This window comes from Saccostrea cucullata, unplaced genomic scaffold (assembly GCF_032062105.1).
Source record: "Saccostrea cucullata isolate Sc308-1 unplaced genomic scaffold, CSIRO_AGI_Scuc_v1 ctg502, whole genome shotgun sequence".
NCBI lineage: Eukaryota > Metazoa > Mollusca > Bivalvia > Ostreida > Ostreidae > Saccostrea > Saccostrea cuccullata.
Window position 1 is genome coordinate 276192 of NW_026937360.1, and position 26242 is coordinate 302433.

General features: G+C 33.1%; 1 protein-coding gene across 1 annotated transcript; it reads left to right on the forward strand.

Annotated features, from left to right (window-relative positions):
- Nucleotides 1-25618, forward strand: LOC134248037 (sacsin-like). Its single transcript, XM_062730457.1, has 10 exons — nucleotides 1-518; nucleotides 7361-7471; nucleotides 8806-8913; nucleotides 9616-9763; nucleotides 10108-11712; nucleotides 11823-18805; nucleotides 19273-19603; nucleotides 19699-22139; nucleotides 23471-23766; nucleotides 23873-25618. Exons 2-9 carry the CDS (start codon nucleotides 7370-7372, stop codon nucleotides 23759-23761), a joined length of 12009 nt encoding a protein of 4002 aa, XP_062586441.1. The 5' UTR covers nucleotides 1-518; nucleotides 7361-7369; the 3' UTR covers nucleotides 23762-23766; nucleotides 23873-25618.
- Nucleotides 25619-26242: the final 624 nt, after the last annotated feature.

A 26242-nucleotide genomic window follows, 5' to 3' on the forward strand; every position in this document is an offset into this window, starting at 1 on the left:
TACATGCCTTTACTATAATTCATATTAATCATGCTTGAAATGGAAAATTCATGAGGGTTGGGTAGGGCTTGATAAGATTTTTATGTTTTTTTAACCCCACATGTTCTGAAAGCTTAAGTGAGCTTTTGGGGTCACCAGATGTCCGGTGACCTTCAGTCTGATTCTTGGTTCGTTACAAAATGTTTAATTTATAACTTTTCAAACTCATGCTTGCATATTTACTGATAGCTAAAAAAAAATCTCTTAATATATCTTACACCTATAAAATTGATTGCAGTAAGTTTGACATGAACAGAAATCAATCTCCAATGTAGAGTTGCCGTTCTTACTCGTCAGACGCATGCCCAACTTGATTGACAATTGAAGCGAAACAATTTCTGGAATATTCTTGGAAATCGTGCTCACACATTCATTACACGATCGAACCATATTAGATTGTGCTTGAACAGAGTATTTTTTCTACTGAATCAGCGAAGGATTGTCATTTTGTAATCAATTTTGATCTCGTGACAACAATTGTAAGTACAAGCAATATGGTTTTGCTTGATGATGCGTTAGTTTGTTGAAAGTTGTTTCTTTAGTTTTCGTTCGACATTTACAGAAGGAATCCGTTTATCGTCCAGAAGGTGAACAAAAATATGTCATGTCTGGTACTAAAACATATTGTTTTGAAAATGTACATGAAGGACGTCAAGTGGGGTTCTTTTGTAGATAAGTAGAGTTATGTAATATTTACATTTTGTGTATTTCCTGAAATCTTTACGTTCAACAACATAAGCCGGTGGATCTGCTGTATAGTGTAGGTGGGATGACTAAACGAGCTTTTGAAATGACAGTTAAATTTTTGTAGTAAGTAAATGTATAATTATTTAACAGTTTTGGAATTAGAATTTATTTAGCATATTTATTGTACATGCCGTTACTATAATTTATATTAATCATGTTTGAAATGGAAAATTCATGAGGGTTGGGTAGGGCGTGATAAGATTTTTATGTTTTTTTTTAACCCCACATGTTCTGAAAGCTTAAGTGAGCTTTTGTGATCACCAGATGTCCGGTGACCATCAGTCTGATTCTTGGTTCGTTAAAAAATGTATAATTTATAACTTTTCAAACTCATGCTTGCATATTTACTGATAGCTAAAAAATCTCTTAATATACGAGGGGTTATCAAAAAGTTCGTGTACTGAGGCTATAAAATTAGTACTTTATAGTCTATGCTTACAAAATTTATAAGGAACATAATCTAACAAAAAATAAAGAAATGTTGAAAATTTTAGCTTCTTACGATCATTATTTCCCAAATTATTAAAAAATAAAAACGGCATTATATCATTACCTGGCGCCGTCGCCGTTCAGTATCATGGCATCCGACGACGTCAATATTTTTCGAAGTCCACCTCTTCTGCCTCGTACATTTTTTTTTATGAGATTCCCTAAAGCTGAGTAAGTCCTTCAACCCGTCTTGTGCATATGACTTTACAATGTCTTGAACAGCGGCTTTAAATGCATATGATATTGAAAATGGATTTATACATTTGGAGAGATCATCGCTTAATTTTGCCAGCATACTTTGCTTTTTGGATTTCAATATAGCTAAAACACATGATCAACGTCATTATTTGACGTAATTGATTTTTCACCCCTTTACTACAAATCAACTTAAATTGTGCATCCCCATCTCTCTGAATCTATTTTGGCATTTGAAACTAGTAAGCTGGATGCATATTACTTCTCCGTAGCCAATTTAAACATTTACGACGTGTATATAAGTTTTTCCAGGGGCAAACATTTATAGAATGTTGGAAAAGGACCCCCCCCCCTTTCGGCACCATTTTCAAGGCAATATTTGTTTAGATACTCCATGTAATATTTTCGATAGAATTTCATGAAGAACTTCCAGAATGAGGCAAAAATTCCATATTTTATGGAACAATAGTGTCCCAATACATACCAGAATTAGCGGGCCGATTTTCGGATGTCAAATGTTAATATCAAAACAGTTTTAATTAGTTACACTTCGGTCGAAAAACGTCGTTTTTCAGGTTGCGCCGCGTGGACATACAATTGCTTACAAAAACATTACCAATTTATTAAAAATAAAATTGATGATTTGTGGTTTATTCCATAGATAGAAAAGATGCTTATGATTAGATATTTTAGAATTCATTGATGTACCTAAAGCGGTTTTAATTTTATGGCGCTTGTGCACGAACTTTTTGATAGCCCCTCGTAAAAGTTAAGATTACACCATCAGGGAGGAAACCATAATTTTTCTTTGGTCACTTGAGCTTAAGTTGGCTTTTCTAATCACAATTTGTTTTTTGTATTATGATAACAAATTAACTGTCGTTTTCTTAAATATTTTTGTATTCTTAATGTTCACAGGTGCCTTAGAATTTTAACAAACAAAAAATTGCGATAAATTGTTATTGTTTTACTTTTTTATCTATATCTTTGATATTTTCAAATAGGCAACTATACAATTGAATCTCGGGACATCAGTTGTAAGTACAAGTTATGCGTCTTTCGATTGATGATGCTTTGTTTATTTACAGAACCCCTTTATTGCCTAAAAGGTGAATAGAAGTATGCCACGTCATGTAAATTTATACGTAATAATTTGAAACAATGCACATGATGAAAGTTTTTTTTTCAGAGAGCGAGGTTTGTTATAATTATATGACATGAGGTTATGTATCGTGTGTATTTTGTGTACTTCAGAAAACGACACGATCAATAGTATTAGGTGGTGGATCTGTTGCAGCGGAGCCAGTGTCTAATCAAGCTGTATAAATGACAAAGAACTACGAACGATAGTATTGTTCTCCCGCCTACCTCTAAGTCAATTCTAAAAAGTTAACATATTCGAATGATTTTCACAAACTTTATAGATATTGATATGAATTTTCATAAAACGTTACTTATTTGGGATACCAAAGAGAGATACCTCTATAATTTTGGTAAAACTTGTGTTTTTCACCATAGAAATCAACGGAAAACGGAAAATATTTTTAAAATATCTTTCCCCCCCCCCGTGAAACAAAAATTCCTTTTTACAGGTAATATAGACTGTCATTTAACAAATTTATGCCCAAGCTTTTTGTGTTTCACGGGGGGGGGGGGACATATGTTTATAGACAAAAAACGAAAAAAATGCAATTTTTCACCAATTTGAAAGCTATTAACAACTAAATAATTGTATTTTATTAATTTATATGTGTTTTATTTAATTGCGTAAAACATAAGAAAAGATATGAGATACATTTTATCATATTTAAAACTATTTCAAAATATGGTGATTCTTGAAAGTTCGATTTCACTACAAAATGTCGGCTACCCCCTTTTTCAAGAGCTAGAATTAATGATAATTTACTATCTATCGCTGGGATTAAAATGATTAATCAATTACCATAGAACTGTTCTTTGTATTAAACAAAGATTTAATGGCCAAATTGCCATTAATATTGAATTTAATGGGTGTAAAATGTAGGCGGAAATCAAGAGTTAGAGTTCGTAGTTCTTAATGATAAATTACTAGTATACTTTACTAAGCATACCTGTATATGATAATGCATATCTTTCATTTAATTTTTATGAAAAATGTTTTAAATTGGGAAACCATGAATGGTGGCGGTAGGAGTTTAGAAAAAACATTTTTTTTCAATTCACTCAGATAAATTGAGCTACACTGATCGGCCAGGGTACGGCATCTTTTGGTCTGTCTGTCTGTTTTTCTGAGAACTATTCACATTTTCAACCTTTTCTTAAGAACCACAGGTCAATTTTAAACAATGTTGGCAGAGAGCATTCCTGGAAAAAGGGAAATGTAAATCGTCAAAATGAAGGCAAGGCTTCCTCTAAAGGGGATCTAATTAAGAAAAGGCAAATTTAGGACGTGGACAAAAAACTTCTTTTCATGAACCACTGAAGGAAGAAAGCAGAAATGTTGAAGCTTCCTTGGATTGATTGATTGTATATTGTTTAACGTCCCTCTTGAGAATTTTTCACTCATATGGAGACGTCACCGTATGCCGGTGAAGGGCTTCAAATTTAGACCTATTATGGGCACTCAGGGCCATTGAGCAGTGAGGGTTCTTTATCGTGCCAGCGCCTACCGTGACACGGGACCTACGTTTTTAAGGTCATATCCGAAAGACCCGTGACTTTCACTTCTAGTGCCGAGCGCTTGGCGAAGGAACAGTCACTACCTTTGTTTACGTCTTAAGTATGACGCAGCGCCGCGAACGAGAATCGAACCCGGGCCTCCCGATCACGAAGCGAACGCTCTACCACTAGGCTACCGTGACCGGTTAAGCTTCCTTGGAGAAGTGTTGATTTTATTTTTTTTTTAATCATGCCCCAGAAGGGTAGGGTGGCGACACTATAGAAAATCAAAATTTAACAATGAAATACATTGAAAAGTATCTTTTAAAATCTTTCTCTCAAGAACCACTAATTATCTTTATATTTAAGATAACGGCATGTACAGAGTGTTTCACAATACAGTATATGTCACACATCTAAATAAAGATAGATAAATAACAACAAAAGCTAAATATACATTTATATATCATTTTTATCAAGAGATATTCAATATTATCATTTTGAGTCAGAAGAATCCAACATTCTCCATTTCAGTTACTATGGCAACCAATATTAAAATGTTAATCTTCAAGCGTTTTCCCGACATTGACCCAAATAACCTAGGAGACTCGATCTGACAGGCTCAGATATTCTGACCACTGTTTTGTAAGTTTCACAGGATAGTTGAGACTTTTCTTTTTTTATGTCTGGCTTTTTAGAACCCACAAAGTGCATATCTATTTTTATCTAAAGTTGCATTTAAATAGTTCTTTCGCTCTTCCTTTCAATCAATCTTGCAAACTTTAACCGGCTCTGAACATCAATTGGTTTTAAATGCTAGAGTTTTATATGTAGACACACTCAATTCAAATTTAAGATTTTTAAATACACTTGATACACTTACCAGTATTGTTACCATCCATATGCCTAAACTCAGATCTGACTTTCATGATTGATTCACTTTGATAATGTTCTCATCTCTTCTTGATTGGGGGGGGGGGATGGGGGGGGTAGGGGAGTTTGAATTAACTGTCTTTCCTCTTAACAATATACTAGTAATTTAGTTCAAACTTTCTAATTATTCTTAATATATGAAAACTAGACGGCAAATTCTGGTCTGGATATTTTTCATCATCACACGCTGTACAATATTTAAGATGTCGCTCTTATACATGTAATTCACGTTTACAACATATTTTTGCTGCAAGTTGTACGCCATTTTAAGAATAGCTGAAATTATGACATCATTGATTATATATTAAGTTACTTCATGGTATATTATAATATTAGCGCTAATTTGCAATATCATTTGCTTACTATAGTGTTTTTTTTGCCCATTTAGATGTGTGACATATATTATGAAACACCCTGTAGATGCATAGTTTCATCGAAAAAATATGTAGACTTTACAGGAGTGTTTTCCTGTTACAAGCAGCTGTCTATATTCAAATGACGAATCTACATATTTTTACTCTCTTACATTTATGTATAAAGAATTTACATGTGCTGTCTGTTCATAGGGTGCCTAAGATTTTTAACAAAACAAAGCGCGATAAATTATAATTGTTTTATTTTCTTTTATTTTTATCTATGCCGATATGACTTTTTGTTACCGTCTTCCTTGGAAGACGGTATTGTATAGTTGAAGTTTTTTACAGTCTTCGGACTATGTACTTCCTCTCTTTTGTGATTGGTAGAAATTGCATGATGAGAAAATGTTCAATTATTTCATTGGTTGAAATGCTGTTCAAGGCAAGGGAGATAACTTTCTGATGATCTAATTTTCGTACGACTTAACAATTTTGCAAGATTTCGAATCTTAAAAAAATAACAAAACGAACAGCAAATTCAGCAGTTGTTAATTCTTAATAACATGGTATTTTTTTATAGCAATAGATAAAAAGGTCTTTTTAATTTCATTAGGAATAAAATTTGATTTTTATAGCTTGCAGGCTTCACAATTTGTAATTATTCTTTTCCCCTTTCTTGTTTTTAGGTTTGCCGAAAGTTCTCGGCCAGTCAAAGTTTACGGACAACCGTGGTAGATAATGCCAGTAAAAGGCTAATGTAGAAATACAAAATTCAAAAGAATTATGCGGCTTGATAGGTGTAGATCAGTTTACTGTTTAAGATTGTTGCTAAAGACGGGAAGCTTTTTTAAAAAGCTCTACTGTTTTAGGAGTATAGTGTCAACAATATAATTGACTACATCTTACGCCTATAGTTGGCCGTTCTACTCACAATTATTTATTTTTACTCCACTAAAATTATTTTTACTGCAGTAAAAATAAAACACTGGCCATTACTACTCACAATTAAATATTTTTACTCCAGTAAAATTATTTTTACTTCAGTAAAATTATTTTTACTCCAGTAAAAATAATTTACTTCTCTACTGGAGTAAAAATACAATGTGGCCATTTAACCCACAATTAATTCATTTTACTCCTGTAAAAGTTTTTTTTACTTCATTAAAAATATGACACTGGCCATTTCTACTCACAATTAAATATTTTCACTGAAGTGAAAATCAACCAATCACAGTCCATGTTAGATGTTTGGTGACGCATAGCACAACAGGGAAAATTCCCAAGGCTGTTTACACATGTCATTTAGAAACTAAAGTCGTATAGTGGATAGAGTTTGCGTATTTGATATACGACATGACATACATAAACGTCGGACCCGGGGGGGGGGGGGTATATCGTTCGTGACTTCCATATTTGGAAATCTTCCAGATTTGTTAAATCATGAAAACTAAGAGATCAGTAGTGTTTTTCCTGATATACTTTTTTTCATCAAATAAAATATACTAGTCATGTTGTATATTTTATTTGATAAACTAAAGAATATCAGGAAAAACAGTAGCATTAGGTGGTGGATTTACCGTTGGTGAAGTGACTAAATGAGGCGTTTGAATACAATGGATAAATTAAAATTAGTTCTCTTACAATGTGTTAGAAGTTTTGAATTTTTTCTTTGCTGAATAAATATTTACAACTCCTTGACTATAATGCAATGTATGTAAATAAAATTCTAATGATACATTGGAATCTGATGAAAAAAACAGGAAAAGGAACGTAGAAAAGGGCGTTTAGTGGACAAGCATGTCCATTTTAATTTGTTGATTAGCACCCACTGACTCATCAGATCAAATTATTGTGTTAATTAGTTTGTATGACACATAGATCTGTGCGACATTCACTTGAGTTTGCCCACGATAATTGGAAATTAAAGCTTATAAAGAGATAAATATTTTTTTTTTACTTTAAAGGTTATAAAGATGCCCCCGAAGGTGAAATATAAGGCGTTCAAAAGGAACACGCTTCTTGAGGAGCTCCAAAGTATTCTTCATGAATATCCAGACAATGAACAAATTATCAAGGTAATATCCGAATAAAATATCTTCTTAATTACATGTATCTACAACTTGAATAGGATTTTTTATTATAGTATCTACATGCATATTTCTACTCTAGTTGTACCTGATGAAACATACGAGGGCTGATAAAAAAGTTAGCAAACCAATTGAATTACATGTACTTCAATAAAAAAAACAAAATTAAGTTTCAGTATTCACAACTTTTTTTTTTAAAAAGAAGTCCTCTCCAATTTTAATTCTTATCTGCCACTGTTCTGCTCATGTGCGAATCATTTGGATCAGGCGGTCACGTGACATTCAGGAAATTAAAGATGAGTCTTTATTAGTTGTTTTATTTAAAAAAAAAAAAAGAACAATCCATTTGTGAGAAATGGCCATATCACGGAAATAGGATGGTTTTAATTAGGATAATCTTTCCTAAAAGAAGCATATTGACTTCCACGATTCTATCTTGAAATCGTTGTTTTTCAAATGTGGATAAGTATGGCGCCTCTATATATCATATCATATACGTTTAAACGATTTTGTTTAGGTAAACCTGAAATACTTCTATTATTATTACGATATTCAACTGTAAATTGGTGATCTTTCATACAGTAACAAATTGCTAAAATAAGTACACATCTCTTTTTCGACTTTCTTTCACTGGGCAACAAAACAAATATCATATTTAACCATCTCTTGCCCTTCACCAAAATAATTAATCCAATTTATGATTGAACTTATAAACCGTTTACAAATTATTTTTCTTTGTAAGAAATTTCCTTATAAACCGTTAAGGAGGCTGGGAGGTCAAAAAAATAATCACAAATTACAAATTATTTTTGTCAACTATCATTTGGCAAAGAAATATTTAAAAAAAAATATTTTTAAAATTTGACCATTTTCTATATCTTTATATGGAGCTCTTCTTTTAAAGGAGATAGAAATAGTCTGAAAATGGCTGCCACCCCCCAGCCTCGTTAAAGTTCACAGCTGTTTATACTCGAGTACGACTGATTTAACCACATTTGTCACAAATTATCTTCATATCGATACACATTCTGACATCACAAACACGGATCAAAACATGACATCTGCTATTTAAAGAAATGAGTTGACTATCTATTCTGATTTAAATTGTGGTCTTGTAAATAAAGAGACTTCACGAACATTTTGATCACTCTTGTTCTTTTCCTTGATACAAGGACATGTTAATCATTCTGATCTTTCATAGGTTTCCAATACATTATATTTAGCATACACTTATATTTAGTTATTATGTAAATACAGTGTATTGTATTTCAGTTTAATTTCTTTTTTAAAAAATGACTTATGTTGAATATTAATTATTTCAGGAACTGCTACAAAATGCTGAAGATTCAGGAGCATCCCTGGTTAAAATGGGGTTTTGTCCTTCATCGAATGCAGACCAACTACCCGAACCTTACAGAAAATACCTATCGGTAGGAATGTTATACATGTATTATCATCTACCCGATCCTTTCAGAATAAACCTATCAGCTGGGATGTTATATTAAACGTATAGAAAGAAAAACCCTCGGTTTATTGTCTGATTGCAATCATTATAATTATATGTTGATCCTTTATTGGTTTGATGTATGTTTATATCTGTCATATATAAGCACATATTTTCAGACTTTGTTATATTAATATTTTTAAATGCTCTTTATACTTTTTCGATTTTATTTTTTCACCAGTGATTGTTTTAAGCCTGATGATCTAAAAACCGCAATCAGAAACTTTGGAGAATTTATACTGTAGGAGTACTCTTTTTACATACCAGCCTTAATATTTAGTGTAGATTTAAGATTTTCCCCTAAAAGGTAGAGTGTGGCTTCAATGGCAGGTTAAGCTTACTCGTATTTGGAAATTTACAGAGTCAAGGGTAAATGAAACAACTTAGCATTGTGGTTCCTTTGACCCCTTGAATTGATATTTCTGTATGTCTATCAAACTGTCATTCATGTTCCTCGATCATATACATGATATATGTAAAATTTCTGTCACAAAGAAGTATAGATTTGATGTGTACATAATGGATATTTTCTTTCCATGCAACCATTTGGATGAATAATGTAAGCTTATGAGCATGGATTGACATCATTTAACCTGTACATGTATGCATATTCAGCATCACGTTTCAGGGTCCTGCTCTATGCTTTTACAATGACTCGGTTTTTACTAATGAGGACTGGGATGGAATCACAATGGTCAGGAAGAGCAACAAACAAGACGATCCACTTAAAGTTGGGAAGTTTGGGATTGGATTCAAGTCTGTCTTTCACATAACAGGTAATAAAATAATTAATTGAAATAAAATATCTAACGTTAAGATAGATTGTAGACGTCTGTTTTTAATTAAAAATTTTATCATAGCGACGAAAAGTGACCGCATTAATAGACAGTCCCTCCATTGCATCTCTTTATTAATTGTAATATACTCATTTGTATTGTTGCTTATTTTTTTTGGTCATTTTCAAATACCTAAGAGATATTGCAATTGATCCATAGGTATTTAAAATCTATTATATAAGCACTTGACCATTGTATTGTCATATAATGAGTTTCTATTATAGGAAGACATCTATCAAATTTTAGATCTAACATCTGATAATGATAATTTGCAACTTTTTCAGATTTTGTGTGCGTGATAAGTGGCGAAAATATCCTTTTTATTGACCCATTGCGTGAACAGATAGACCCTAATACAATGTGCCCCTTCAATACAATAAAAGACTTTACAGACCAGGAAATATGTGGCAAAAGAGGGCTAGAGCCACTTTATGGCTTGTTTGAAATCAGTGAAAAAACAGTGGAAAAAGGACACTATGATGGTACTTTCTTTTGGTTTCCACTTCGCAAATATGCTTCAGAATTGTCAGAAAATATATATACACATGAAAAAGTAGAAGATCTCTTCAACTCTCTCAAAGAAGAGATTGAAATTGAACTTTTGTTTTTGACATTTGTAAAAGAGTTACATGTATGCAACATGTCAGGTGACACTCTTGAAACCATAAGCTCTGTATCAGTAGAGAGAAGTTCAAGTTGGCTGGATAAAATGCCAGCAGACAGATCGCAATACAAAGAAAAAATAGGAGAAGTAGAAAGAGAACTTTCTAATGATGATTCAGCAATTTTCAACTATGACCCTATTCTGTTGAAATCAATCGTAGATTACAAAGTTTGTCTGGATTCACAAGACTCCTGTCAGAAATGGCTAGTTGTTCAGTATTTTTACACAGGTTCTGTTTGTGGGGATGAGATCGATGAAAAATTGTCACAACTTGTAAGAACTCGACACTGTAAATATAGGCCCTATTTAGGTATTGCAGCCAGACTCGATTCGCCCATTTCATCAGGACGTGTATTTTGCTTTCTTCCATTGCCTTCCACCAGTGAAAGTCCTACTGGTTTACCTGTGCATGTTAATGGGTTTTTTGCCTTGGACAGTAATAGACAACATTTAAAGTGGCCATCTCTTGATCAAACCGCTAGCAATTCACACCTGGAAAAAGACATGGACTGGAATGTACTATTAGTACAGAATATTTTACCAGTTGTATATAGAGAGTTCTTGAATTCATGGAGCAATGATCTTAAAACTGAATTGGAAAATCATCTGGAAATGTTTTATCAGTATATCCCGAGGATATCAAAAGTTGATTCTCAATGGAGGCCTATTTGTGAAGGGGTTGAAGAATATCTCAAGCATTCAGAAATACCCTGTCTAGAGAAAAGGCGTTGGATAAATTTTCAAGACGCATTTCTTGCAATATTCCAAGAAGATGTATCCAAAAATGTACAATCAACTGTAAAAACGTTGTTTGACAAATGCACAAAGAAAACAGTTGTGCTAGAAAATTATACTGATCTGTACAATGAATGGGAGAAAATGACATTTGTTCCGAAATGTACAAATCCAAAAGAAACGCTGAACATTCTAAAAATATGGAAGAACTATGAGGAGATGTCATCAAAAGAAAAGGAAGATCTTTTGATTTTTTGCTGTACTGATAGTCACTGTGGACTTTCAAATTTGGATGGAATAAAACTACTTCCAGTAGCTAATGGTGATTTTAAAATATTTTCAAGTAATAAGGAGAAGAAAGAAGAACAAGAAGAAAGAATCTATCTTTGTGAGGAAAATGAACTTGAAATGTTGATCGGCATGAAGGAATATCTTGTGAAACGTTCCAATACAGAACTTGGTGATGTTCTGAAAACTTTAGCAGATTCAGGTAAGACTAACACATTGTGAGATACTTTTTAATGGAATGTTTTCATTTATAACCAACAGTTCTTTTTGAGGTCTGTACTGATTTTTTTAAATGACTTTTTTCCTTTGCAGGGATATACAATTTTCAAATCCTCGAAGAAAAGGATTTTTTCAGACTGTTGACTGATGTAGCATCCACAGAGGAAAGCATTGAAGTAAAGCTTGTAAAAGGCAGTGGAAAGGTTTTTGGAGACAAATGGTTACAGAAAGTATGGAATTACTTGAAAATTCATTGTCAGAACACTCTTTCTCCTATTGTTGGACTGCCTCTTGTGAAAACAAAAGGTTTTGATGTTTTGAGAAAGATAACAGACACCTATATCAGTGAGGAAAATATCGAATTTTCCATGAGAAACATCTTTTGGTATTTTAACATTTGGATTGTTGATACTGAATTTCATGATCATCCTTTATTGCAACCAGGAAAGGGTATTGTTTTGCCATCGTCAGAAAATGGAAAAGAAAAGATTCTGTCAAAATGCATTGAAAACGGAAAGAAATTAATGAATTCTGGCTCCCCCGAAGAGAAAGAATTATTTAAAACATTTCTACCAAATACACTCTCCTCTTCACTAATCAATGCAATAGGAAAATTGAAAATATTCAAATGTTTCTCTAATGTACAGGAAATGGTGGGTTATACCTCTTTAAAGGAATGTTGTCATGTTTATGTTGGTAATAAAGATTTTCCTGTCTCATTCCCATGCAACATGATCATAGCGTCCTCAAAACACGAAGAGACGCTATTGCTTAGAAACCCTCTATCGGTTCAAGTGACCTTAAATGTTGTTGTGGAGAAATGTATATCAAGGATAAATCAAGAAAGATATTTTTTGGAAGAAAAAGACAGGAGGAAGTTTTGCTTCTATGTTTTGGGAATGCATCATTCCTTAACAAATTGGATTGGAATTCAAAGAAGTATAGCTGATATCAAATTTATTGAAAACGGAAGTGGACATTTATGTTCTCCACGTCAGCTTTATGATCCAGAGGATGAAATATTAAAAGATCTATTCCATGAAGAGTCCAAATTTCCATCAGAGACTGGAAGAAAAGAAACTTTGTTAAAGAGTGCAAATGTGCAATTTCTGACAAGAGTTAGTTCTACTCTGAAAGATGATATTGTAGCCACATGCAAGCGTCTTCATGAAAAAGCGTTCAGTACGGAAACAAGTTTAAAGAAGGCCAAAGCTCTGACACAAATTCTTAACGCGTGTCCAGATTTATTTGACTCCATTTATTCCTCGATAGAAAGATACAACATTATGCAATTTCAGACCAACAGACCCGAAAACTATCCAATATCTCTCAAGTGGTATTCCAACAGAGGAAATTTAGTTTCATTAAATGAAATTTTTTCTGAAGAATGTGGATATCTCATTGGGTCAATATTTCCAACTGCTTTGAAGGAATGGGAAAACCTTTTACTTACGAGACCCAAAGATGTATCACTGAAATTTGTGATACAGCACTTTTTCAAAATCACTGAATGTTACTGTGAGGAAGAGCATGATAACTACAGATATATTGTGAAAAAGATCTATCAATATCTTTCAAAAGACAATGAAGTCAATTTTGTGAAGAATCCCCTTCCTGACAAATGTATACTTACAGAACAAGGTTTCATGAAACCCGAAAGTATCTATATTGAACGAGGCAACGAGGATTTGAATTTGACCCCTTACATTTTTCCTTTGGAGAGAGAATATAGTGCAATTCGAAGTCTCTTTACAAGGCTAGGATGTAATACAAAACAGACAGCTGATTTGCTCATAGTAACTCTACACAAGATCAATGCTAGTCATTCGTCAGAAATGTCAACGTCTGATTCAAAATGCAATTTGAAAATAGTTCAAAATATCATAAAAACTTTCGCAAGAACATATTCCTTGGAGGTACCCAGTCTTAGACATAAGATTATCGTACCCATTCACCAAAAAGATGAAAGTTCTCTTGTGTTTCGACATTCAGAAGAGTGTGCCTATTGTGAATCTGATTGGTTTAGTAGAACATTTTCAGATAAAGATGACATTACCTTAGTTCACTCACAAATTGACAAGGAGGATGCTAAGGCTGTTGGGGTACGATCTTTAAAAGAATTAACTTTATCTGATGCAGAGGATATTATCACCGAATTTGGACAGTCTGAGCCTCTGACGACTCGACTGAATCGTCTTCTAGAAGAAGGATATACGGATGGACTTTCTGTGCCAAAGGAACTTATTCAAAATGCAGATGATGCTGGTGCATCCGAAGTCTGCTTCCTATATGATGAAAGGGAAAACGAAAATGCTAGAAGTTGTCTTTTAGACCAAGGCATGGAAAGCTGTCAGGGACCAGCCTTATGGGCTTTTAATAATGCTGATTTTACACCAGAAGATTTTGAAAATATCCAAAAATTAAGTGGTGCTACAAAAAGAGATGATGAGACAAAGATCGGAAGGTTCGGATTAGGTTTCAATGCTGTATACAATTTGACTGATGTCCCTAGTTTTCTAAGTGGAAAATATTTAGTTTACTTAGATCCCCATCGCAAATATCTTGGAAATACAACCCTAAATGAAATGAGCCCGGGTATTAAGCTGAATCTTCACAATAAACTCATGCTTGAGAAATTTGAAAATCAGTTTAAGCCATACCATAGTGTTTTCGGCTTTTTACCCACAGAACTTGCGAAAGGCAACTTGTTTAGAGGTACTTTATTCAGATTTCCTTTAAGAACTAATGAACAAGCAAAAACCAGCGAAATTCTGCAAAAAGCTTACACAAAGGATGAGGTAGAAAAATTGTTGAAAATAATCTGTAAATCATGTGGGAATATGCTTCTTTTCACTCAGAATGTAAAAACTCTTAAAATATTTCACTTAAAGAAAGAAGGAGAAAATCCAGACAAGGAAATGGAATTAGTTCTAAGTGTTCAAAAAGAGGAAGAAACAGTCTTTAAGAATCACGCAGAACAAGGCATCTTAGCTTTGGCTGCAAAAATCTGCGAAAAATCGGAGGATATGACAACAATTTGTAAGACACGAATTACCATAGAAGGAAAGTGCCAGTCTTGGCTTGGCACATCTGAGCACATAAACCTTTGTGTAGATTGGATATTAGCCTGGGCAACAGGAAAATCCGAATCACTAGAACTTTACAAGAAGAAGAAAAGTGATGGAGCATTACCTATATCCGGTGTAGCCGTACCCATCAAGAGTAATGAGGGAAACACAATGCCATTATTTTTCCATGATGAATTTAAGAAAACGTCTCGATATGGTTTCTTTGACACAGGTCATTTGTTTTGCTTCCTCCCGCTTCCAATACAAACTGGTTTGAACTTTCACGTGAATGGAATTTTTGCCCTTTCATCTGATCGGAAAGGATTGATGATGCAAAGTGAAGATGACAAAGAAATTTCGAATCAAAGTATTTGGAATACCAGTGTCATATGTGATGCAACGCTAGAGGCAGTATTGGTAATGTTGCTAGATTTAAAAGACCGATCCTCTGAAAATTACATATATACGATGTTATGGCCAGATCAATATAATAGTAGTATTTGGGAAGACTTTCAGCAGAAATTTTACAAAGCTTTAGCTGAGCGTCCTTTGCCCCTATTCAGGACACACTGTGGGTGGAAAACATATAAAGAATGCATGTTTTTGCATCCAAAGGTCTGTGATGATGAAAAACTGAAAAACATTGCATTCGAAGTTTTAAAAGACAACCCAGAAGGAAAAGTAGTTGTTGATCTGCCTGACAATATCTTTAAAAAGTTTGAGATTTACAATGGGACAGATTTCAAGAATGACATTGTGACCTACGAAGATAGCATAATCGTCTTATTACTGCCATTTATCTCCAATTATCAGGGGCAAGAGTACGATGAAATTGTTGTGAACGCCATAAAAAGCAAAGAAAATAACATTCTAGCTGCCATTAAGAAATCTGAATGTATTTCAACACTTGCAGCAGGTATAAGAAAAGCGCCAGGACATCTTGTACATCCACAATCTTCCCTCAAAGACATATTTCTGCCTAATAAAGAGTATTTTCCAGCGGAAAAATTTTGTGAAGGGGAAGTTTTAGATATACTTGTTGAACTTGGTATGATAAAAGAAAAGATTCCATGGGAAGTGTTAGTTCTGCAAGCAGAAAGCGTTGCCTTGACAGCAGTTTCTTGCTTTTCATGTGCTAGCAGATGTTCAAATGAAATTGTAAAATATATGCATACTTTTTTTGATCAAATGTCAGAAGAAACAAGAAAGAAAATGTCTGACATTCATTTTTTGCCATCAAAAAAGAAACCAAAAGACTGGCCATGGAAATGGTATACGAGAGCATCGAAGCAAACTTGTGTGTCAGAGAAATGCACAATTCATAGAAATGATGAATTAGACAACAATGGTCAATTCCAATACTTTCAAAAACCTTCCAATTTATTTTTTCAGTCGAACAAAAATTTGGTTGCTTGCACAGAAGCAGTTCTTGATTGTTACACCGAGGAAGATTTGTACAGTGTTGTATTAAAATCAATAGGTGTAAAATGCAAGAGAGATGTAAAACCACAGACCTTAAAGTCGCAACTCCAAGAAATAATTGAAAGGTCAGATGATGTAAATAGTGGAATTGTTGAGGAGATTTGTTTTGCAATTTACGCAGCTTTTGAAGAAAACCTAATAGAAAGAGAGTGGCGAGAGTTTGTAAGAAAGGAGTTCTCCGAGTTGCGATGCGTTTTGATAGGAAAAACCTTTGTTTATGCAAAACAAGTGTTTTTTGCCTTAGAAATTGACTGTAGTCCTCATTTATATGGAATAGAAAAAACTTCCTTGGGTCGATATTCAAAGTTAATGGAAGCTTTTGGTGTTAGAAAAGAAATTGATCCTGACGAAATCGTCCAAATTTTATCGAAAATCAAGGAACAATATAAAGAGAAGCAATTATCCGAGACAGATTTAGGTTTAGTTTGCAGAATCACTAAGCTTTTTGAAGATTTTGATAGCATCTCATCTAATGAACTTTGTCTTCCTGATACAAAGGGACACCTTCGAACTGTCAACTGCTTGTGCATGAATGATATTGAATTGATACCAAACAGTGAATCGATGTATTTTTTACATGAAAAAATATCCACTAAAATAGCGAAGCTTGCTGGGATAAAATCAAAGAGAGAACATTCTGTTCTAGAAGACTCTGACGAATTTGGATATAAATTTGGACAACATGAAAATCTTACAACTAGAATAAAATCTATCCTAGACGGATATCCGAACACTAGTATTTTACAAGAGCTTCTTCAAAATGCCGATGATTCTGGTGCATCAGTACTTCATTTCATTATAGATGAAAGAATTCATGGAACAAAGAATGTGTTCAGTGATAAATGGGCAGAAATACAGGGACCTGCTCTCTGTGTATACAATGACAGCATATTCAATGAGGAAAATTTCGTAGGAATTCAGAACTTAGGTACTGGAAGTAAACGTGAAGATCCATTTGCAACAGGGCAGTATGGTGTAGGATTCAACGTTGTTTATCATCTCACAGATGTGCCTTCATTCCTTACGAGAGATTTGGAAAAGTCTCTAGATACGCTATGCATTCTTGATCCTCATTGTGAATATGTTTTTGGGTCCTCTCTTCAGAAACCTGGTAGGATGTTCCGCAATGTATCAAAAACAGTCAGAGTGAAGTTCGGAGATATAATGCCATGTTACTTGGAGGATACCAATGTATGGAAAAATTCTCGTGGAACATTATTTCGTTTTCCGCTTCGACAAAGAAGTGATTCGAAATTGTCACATAAAATGTATTCAATCAAGAACATAGAAGACATGTTTAAGGAATTGAAGGAAAAAGCACCAGAATGTCTTCTCTTTTTACACAACGTCAGGTCGATAATTTTGTCAAGAATAACAAATTCTGGGTCATTAGAAAGAATGTTCTACGTTTCTGCAAAATCTGAACTGATATTCCCAAAGGAGGTTTCACTACTTTCTCACTTTGTTGAAGCAAAAAAACAAATGGTTGAAAATCCTGATGAACTTTGTAAAATCCAACAAAAGGTGTTTAAGTCTTATTTAGAGATAGACATCAATGGTTTACAAAAGGAAAAGTGGTTGTTGGTGAATGGATTTGGTTTCAATTCACATTACAGTATTCCTTCCTCTATCCATAAGGCGTATGAAGCTAGACAATTAGCATTGTTGCCTTCTGCGGGTGTTGCTGTTTTCATATGTAACGAAAATACTGCTGATACAGGGATTGACACGAATGAAAACCAACTGCAAAAATGTTTCAAAGAGTTCAAAGTTTTTTGTGTCCTTCCATTACCAAATGCCACTGGTTTACCAGTGCACATAAATGGTCATTTTGCCATAGACTCTGAAACTCGTAAGCATATTTTTGGGGCTCTGGATGAATACAAAGGTGTTAAGTTGGACTGGAACACATGCTTGGTAAAATACGTTCTGGTGCCAACTTACATTTCTGCTGTTGAACACCTTCGGGACATGCTATTTGGTACAGGTACAGATATAATAAAAAATAATTTGAAAAGCATTGAAACATTCTATAAAGTATTTCCAAACATAGGAAGTGCAAACAGTAACATTTATAAATTCATTGCAACAGAAATTTATATACATTTATTTCAAAACAACTGCAATGTTTTACCAATATTCCGAAAATTGGATATGCCTGCTAACATTACAACCAAAATCTGTGATAGCACTGAGAAAGCGAATGTAAAAACAAAAGATTCCACTTCAAACGAATCTGATAAGGAACTTTTAAAAGTATCTTGGAAATCAATACAAGATGTAGCATTGTGTGTAACATATTTGGTCGAACATTGTGTCGAATTAGGAGAAATTCCTGAACTGATGAAAGCCTTTGAAATGCAAATAACAGAAATCCCATATTGGATCTGGGAGAGTCTAAATGACATTGATGATGACGTGAACCTGACGTGGTTCTCATCACGTTCCGTAATCAAATTTTTGAAAACTTTTAAAGACTACAGTGCATATAAATGTATCAGCTTAATACTGACATTCCAGTTCAACTGACAGGGTTTAAAGATTGCAACACTGTTGGCAAAGTTTTGGAGTACTGTGTCAAAGGCAATAAAATTCGAAAAGAAGAATTGATAGACTTACCCCTACTTTTAACCTCAGATAAGTATATACGATGTTTTTCAACCGATCGAAAAGTTTTGCTTACAAATTTTCCAGATTTGCTTCCAAAGTTGGCCAGCAAAATTGCGCATGGAAGAGAACTTCACATTCTGAGAAAGCGTTGCGAATGTTCAGTTGATAATAAAAGAGGTTTCTACGGTGAAACAAATCGTTGTAAATGTACTTTATTCTCTGATTTTGTTGAAGAGTTAAAAATTGATAATTTCTTTGAACATCTTCGGATGAATTTTGGAGACAAAATGTGTCAGAATGCTGCTATTAAATGGTCTCAATCTTCAAAGATATTACCAAACAAAAGTTGGATGTTTGATGTTTGGAAATTCTTATCACAACAGTTTAGGGAATTTGAAAGCTGCCATGATAGAGAAAATGACGGAAAAGTTAGTTCTTTAGACATTTATTGTGAGGGACAGGAAACAAAAGTAAGCAATGCTGCAAAAAAGGAAAAGTTTCTGAAAGAGTTTTCAGAACTGTTGTTGTTACATTTGAAAAGATGTAACCTTTTACCGGTGACAAAAGGTAAAAATGGATTATTTGTTTTCCCTCTCGGCAGTGGAACGAATATCCTACTCACAAAGGGATATGAAAGAGAACATGGTGCTTTGCTGAATATGAATGTTCCATTGATTGACTTACAGAGCCTTCCTGCGGGAGATGCATTTGCATGTACATGCAGCTTATTGAAAAACTTGGTAGCGAACATGTATGATGCTGTATCCGTGCTGGAATGTCTTCAGAATAATTCTTCTGTGCTATACTTTGCAACAAAAAATCAGTAAATACCATGTTTAATTATATGTCGGAGCATCTAGTGAATCTTCGGGAAAAAGAAAAAAGTAAACAGATATTGAGGAATCTACCAATGTATTTTACAGTATCTAATAATTTCAAGTCTGCAAGGGACAGAACAGTTATCCTTCTTTCAGATGATATTCCAAAAAAAGGATTGGAGGAGTTAGGCGATAAAACAAAAACCATCTTCCTGCCTGAAAATAAAACCTTTCGTGAACTCTATGAATTTCTAGGTTTCATGGAACCTAACAAGTGTGAATTGTATACTATACATGTTCTTCCCAATTTTGAACTCTTACCAATTAATGCAATAGAAGAACACTTGCAGTTTATACGGGATAATCTTCTGCCACAACTTTTAAACAGCCAAACGATGGAAGAAAAGAAGGAACAGATAAGAAAGTTGTTACGTGAAACTGCTTTTTTAAAGAGAGGGGATGGCTGTCTCGCACAAGCTTGTGAATTTTATAATCCACACCAGAAACTTTTCTCGTTGGAAAACCAGCTATGTTTAAGTTCTGAATTGCCACCGAAACCATTTAACGAAAAGGTGTGGGAGGGATTTCTAATTTTTTCCGGAATGTTGTGCGAAATCAATATCACTTCCGAAATATTTGTTACATTTGCTGAACGTTTAGAGACCCTGGCTGATAAAACAGGAATCAGTGACGTAGTGGAAAGGAATTCTAGCCATTTGCTGAAACTTTTATTTTTTGGACCCTTTAAGCTATCGAAGGACCGCACAATCTTACGTGAAGTGAGGAAATTGAGATTTATTTGTCCTCATAAAATGGATGACATTTGCGTATCCTTTCTCAAACAGTACACGGATACAAGGCGTCTTATTTGTTATAGTGAAGCTACATTACCATCAAATTGTTTGATCGCATGGTCACAAATGGATATTGTTTCGAATAAAGCAGACCCATTTTTTCTCCTGCAAGATTGTTCCTACTCAGCATATGTTATTGAAGAACTTAACATACGTAATCCTACGCTTGAGTCAGTAGTTAATCATATTCAGTTATTTTGTTCCTCGCTTCATCCATTACTAGAGCAATCAAAACCTGAAATCGTTAGACGGGAACAATTGATAGCAAAAATCATGCAAGAAGCCTATAAATACCTGTCTGAACATGGAAACGCTTGGTCAGTTGAGAGATTAAGTGGTGTCCCATTTGTTTTCTTAAAGGAAAGAAAGATATTGACAACCCCTGATCATGTTGTACTAAACATTAATGAAAAGGACGAAATTTTACCATTCATTTGCAAGGCATCTGTATTTTTCGGTCAATATCATGAACTTTTTAAAAAGTATGGAGCAGCAGTATATGCTACAAGCAGTCACTATGCAAAATTACTAAGTGAAATTAAATCGAAGTCATATGATAGGGAGTTAAGTATAGATGAATTGGAATGCATTAGAAAGGCTATCAAAGGGTTGTTTAGCATAAGAAGGTCTGAAAATAAAGATGTACAATTGGGTGTGCCAAAATTATATCTCTTGACTAAAGAAAATAAGCTAGAGGACAGCAAGGAAATGGTGTTTATCGATAATGTGCTTCTGCAAAAAAGAATCGGAGTTAACATGCCTACTTTTAGTTTTTTCATTGGTTTTAAGACTCTTCATATGAATGTTAAAGACCAGATGTCAGTGATTAAGCTTTTACCTGAAAAATTCAGACCACAACTACTTTCACAACTGGTCACGGAAGATTTAGAAGTGAATAGCAAGAAAACCATAATAAAGAATTCTAATACTGCTTTGTGTTTGGAAAGTTTTATTTGTTGTCATGAGTTTTTGGAAGGAATGTTCAGAATTATTTTGGATAGACATTTTCGTTGCAACATGCCCTTCTCGGAGACGGAACAACGGACTGTGAAACACAAACTTAAAAACATTTCGTTCACTCAACTTGAATTTCTGACGACTGTGCTTGTGTATGAAGATGAAGTTCTGCCAAATACAGAGGAAACAAACACGATATTTGCAAAGAGAAAAACCACTGAGTGTGATGAAATGCTTTCGATTTACTTCACAGTGCACGAATGTACAAGTTTGATTACATGGATGAATACAAATTCAATATCAATGTCAACACAAATCAATGATTATCTTGACAATATTTTGGGTGACAGGATTATATTCCTGCCAAAAGTTCTAGAATGCTTCCAAAATCCTGCTGCCATTTCTTGTGTGCTAGACAGTTTGAAGGTGATGAGATCTGACGAATCACTACCATCAATCCAACCAAAAAAAATACGAGTACACCCCCCTCTTATAATGGAAAGTGGACCTCAACCTAAAGAAGCCAAAAGATGGATAAGTCAAGCAGAAAATGATTATATTGCTGCCTCCAACGATTGTTTTCCAGAGTCATATAATTGGTCATGTTACAAATGTCATCAGGTAATCCATTTAATATTGGGATTCACTCAAACTCTCTCTCTCTTTCATCTTCTCTCTCTCTCTTACAAATTGAAATGTTGTTAAGATCAGAAAATAAGAATTACTATAAAAAATACTTCGGCGGGGGGAGGGGAAACATTTTAGTCAGAAGTTTTGTTCTCTAACATAATAGTATTTTGTTAACAATCTTTCTTTTTAATTCACTTGTTTATAGTTAATCCACTTACATAACTTTTTTTAACAAAAGTCATATACTAATTAAAGTATTACACCAATTAGAGAAAATAATCTAACACAAAATAAGATTTACTACAATAAGAATACTTCGGTTTCCTGGAGTATAGATGAATATAGTTGTTTGACAGTTCAGTGAAGGTTAAAAGGGAATAAATGTTGCGCTGATTTTTAATTTAATGTGGAGAAGAAAATCGAGACTTCTAATAAAACTGCTTTAATTAACAATAGATTTTACGGGGCTTAGACACATGTTTGAAGTTTTTCCCTTAAATTGTCTGTATAATATAATATAGTATCACGGCTAATATGTTGCTATGGCATTTCAAACAAAAATATAATATAAATCTTATTTTATCTAGTAATTGCAACTTCTTTCGTGACACGTTTGATTGACACATAACTGCATTTTTACAGAGTAAACTTAATCTTTGAGAAAAATAGGCATTTGTTTTGTATTAATGAAAAAATATTTAATAATAATCCAGAAAATTCAGGGTAGAAATTTTAGAAATCAAAACCAAGTCACCAGTTTTGTCAGTCAGTGCTCAGTGATGTGTGCTGGGTTTAATAAATCGAGCACACCCTGCGTAAATATTAGCTATAACAGAGCTCGTGTTTTGTTTAAGGAAACATTTGTTTCACCCGGTGAGTTCCATTTGTTGAACTCTGCACGTATTACTGACTATTGACTGACAATATTATTATTATTATTATCATTATTATTATTATTATATTATCGTGTGGTTTGCTACAGCAGCATACAAGATATAATACAATACAGATTATTTGAGAAAATATCAACTTCATTGTCTACGCCCTTTTAAAGGGGGTTAAACTGTTTTGTCTTCAGGTCTAATTATAGGTCTAACAGTGCAATATCATTATAACTCCAGACACACTGTTATAGCGGCGTTCAGATAACAGAGCTCGTGTTTTGTTAGGAAACATTTAAACGCATTTGTTGAACTCTACATTCGCTATTCGCAATTCAAAAGTGAACTGTGTTCTTATAATTATTATAACGCCATTGTCATGGAACTTTCGTCTGCCACTTTTCTCCAATATTATAACGAACTGTATAAATACCGTTGTAGGCTGCTGAAAAGGCTTTAAAAGCTCTTTGGTATGAAAAAGGTGGTATCGAAAGAGTTCATAGTTCACACAGTCTGTCAGAGCTGGTGTCTTCAATTGGTGAAATATCATTACCCGACCTTATCTATCAGCTTGAAAATGTGACAGGGAGTTATTTCCGCATGCGTTATCCTGATGCTGTTTCAGAAAGTTTAATTCCATCCCAAATTTATACACAAAGCGATGCAAGAAAAGCTAAAGAAATTACAAAGGAAATTCTAGACATTGTTAGGAGGAGAATATCCAGGCATTGAATAAAGTAAGTTATCAATAAACCGATATCATTCTTAACCATGCTATGCTAATGATTTGATTAAAGTAATTTGATTATGTTTTAAATATTTTTTAAAAATCTTTCCTTTCAGATGAATATCGATCGCGAGTAAGTAAAGGAGATAACACACAAGCTTATTTCAGTATCATTAAGAGAGTTGAGGGGCATGGCCATTTTCAGACCTTTTTGATCTCCTTTAGAAGAAGAGCTCCTTATAAAGATATACAAAAAGGATCAAATTTTAAAACTAAATTGTATGAAATTTTCCTCTGCAAATTATCGTAGACAGCGTACGATATTATATCTAAAAATGTTAAATCTGATGGTAAATTTATTTGTTGAACTCCCCCCACCCCGCCTCCTTAAGTCGAGTGTTGACTGACGTATTTTTATACGAAGTGTAAGGCAGTTATTTTCATACTAAAACTATTTACATTTTTATCCTTTGCGCAATAGTGACAAGGAGCACACGGCAGATGCGACCAGTCCATAGGAAATTTTACTACTCCATGGCAATTGATCCCACCTTTTATGTCTTAAGAGGTCCAGGTTTGCTCTGCATTTAATTTTTATTCTTTTAACGGACTTTTTGAACATGGTTTTTGTACATTATCTTCAAAATCTCATTCTATGCTTTAAAGGTATATGTAAACAGAAAAATATCCAAGAATATTAACTTTTTTCTTCATATATGTTTAATTTAGAATCTATATTTTCCAAAGTTGTAAATAGATGCTATTGTTATTGTTCAAAGGGATTATTTGTGTAATACTTGAATTATGCAATGCTTTTTACTGATGTTTGATTTATTCTTCGAACTTCTAATCAACATTTTTCAATCAACAACACTTTGAACTTTTCATATTGTATATATTTATTGGCATGTGGTGGGGGTGGGTGTACTTTTTGTCATTATGTAAAACATTTTTCATTTAATGTACTAACTGGTTTAACCTCATACAATTACCTCTCTGTACATATCATATGGTAAATCTTCATTTTATGTTTGTTTAGTGAAATGGAATCTGAAATCAAAATTATGATGGTGCCTTCATGAAAATTACACTTCTATGCTAGTGATTAGAAGTTTGAAAAAATATTACTAAATATGCTATGATATATATGTACAGTGTACCAAACTGTGTGTAAATACAATGTCATTTGATTTAACAGTTGAACTGAATTGATTTACTTGTTAATTAATGTATGTAAATAATTTTTAAAAACATCTCCGTATGTATATTAACATGTAAAAATAAATACATATTTGTGAGTATGTACCCAATTTACATATTTTTTTTGTTTTTATGAGTAATTCACATCTTTGTGTATATGTAAATATTTTACAATTTTTTATGTTTGTAAATAATTTACAGCTTTGTACATAAGTAGATAATTGACATATTTGAAAATATGTGCATTTTTTAATATCTTTGCGAATGTACATTTTATACCATAAGTAATAACTGTATAAAATAGGTCTTCCTTGGAGTATTTGTATATTATATAATATGTTTTTGAACATTCAATAATGTGTGTTTACTTGCGTTGTGCACTAAGCAACTGCACTAAACATAATGTTTATGTGTTTGACTTTAATCATAAAACACGTTTTCATTACAAGTATACGAGTACCAATTCAGAATCATTTAAAACTGTAAATCATATGCCACTGGATGAAAATCCTAACTGTGTTTATTTATTCTAGTTAAATTACTACATGAATTTCCTATATGATATCTTTATGGTTATATAAATAATTATGCTGATAAAATTATAGCTTTGAACATATCCTAAATAAATATGTACAATTTACAACATAAAATACGTTATATATATATATATATATATATATATATATATATATATATATATATATATATATATATATATATATATATATATATATATATATGTTTACATTGTTATTGATTCAGGTATTTATGAATATGAATACTAATTTACGTAGATCAACCAGAGCAAATAAAACCATAATTTGACATTATTTTAAAAGTATTTTAACATGTTAAAGGTTTATGCTTTTCTTGAATTATTAATTATTGATTTAGAATAATTTTTAGAGATTATGTGTTTGTTGAATTCAATTTTTATTTTACATTTATTATACATTCCAAGCTTGAGTGAATCATAATGATATATTGTATATGAATATATTATTATGTTTTTTACTTTGATTTGGTGTTATTAAAGTGAATAAGTATGAGAAAAAATGTAAAACACTTTAGTAATAAAAGATAAATTTAAATTAAAAAAAACGTTTTCGTGTATAATTATTATAAATTCGTAGAAATCTTATTTTCACCACATGTACGTATGTGCACATAGAAGTCAAATCCCTGCATTATCTCTGGAAAAGGGTAAATAACAGTCTATTGATCTCATAAATATATAAACCTATGCTGAAATATATGACCCTTATGGGTCTTAATTATTAGATAGC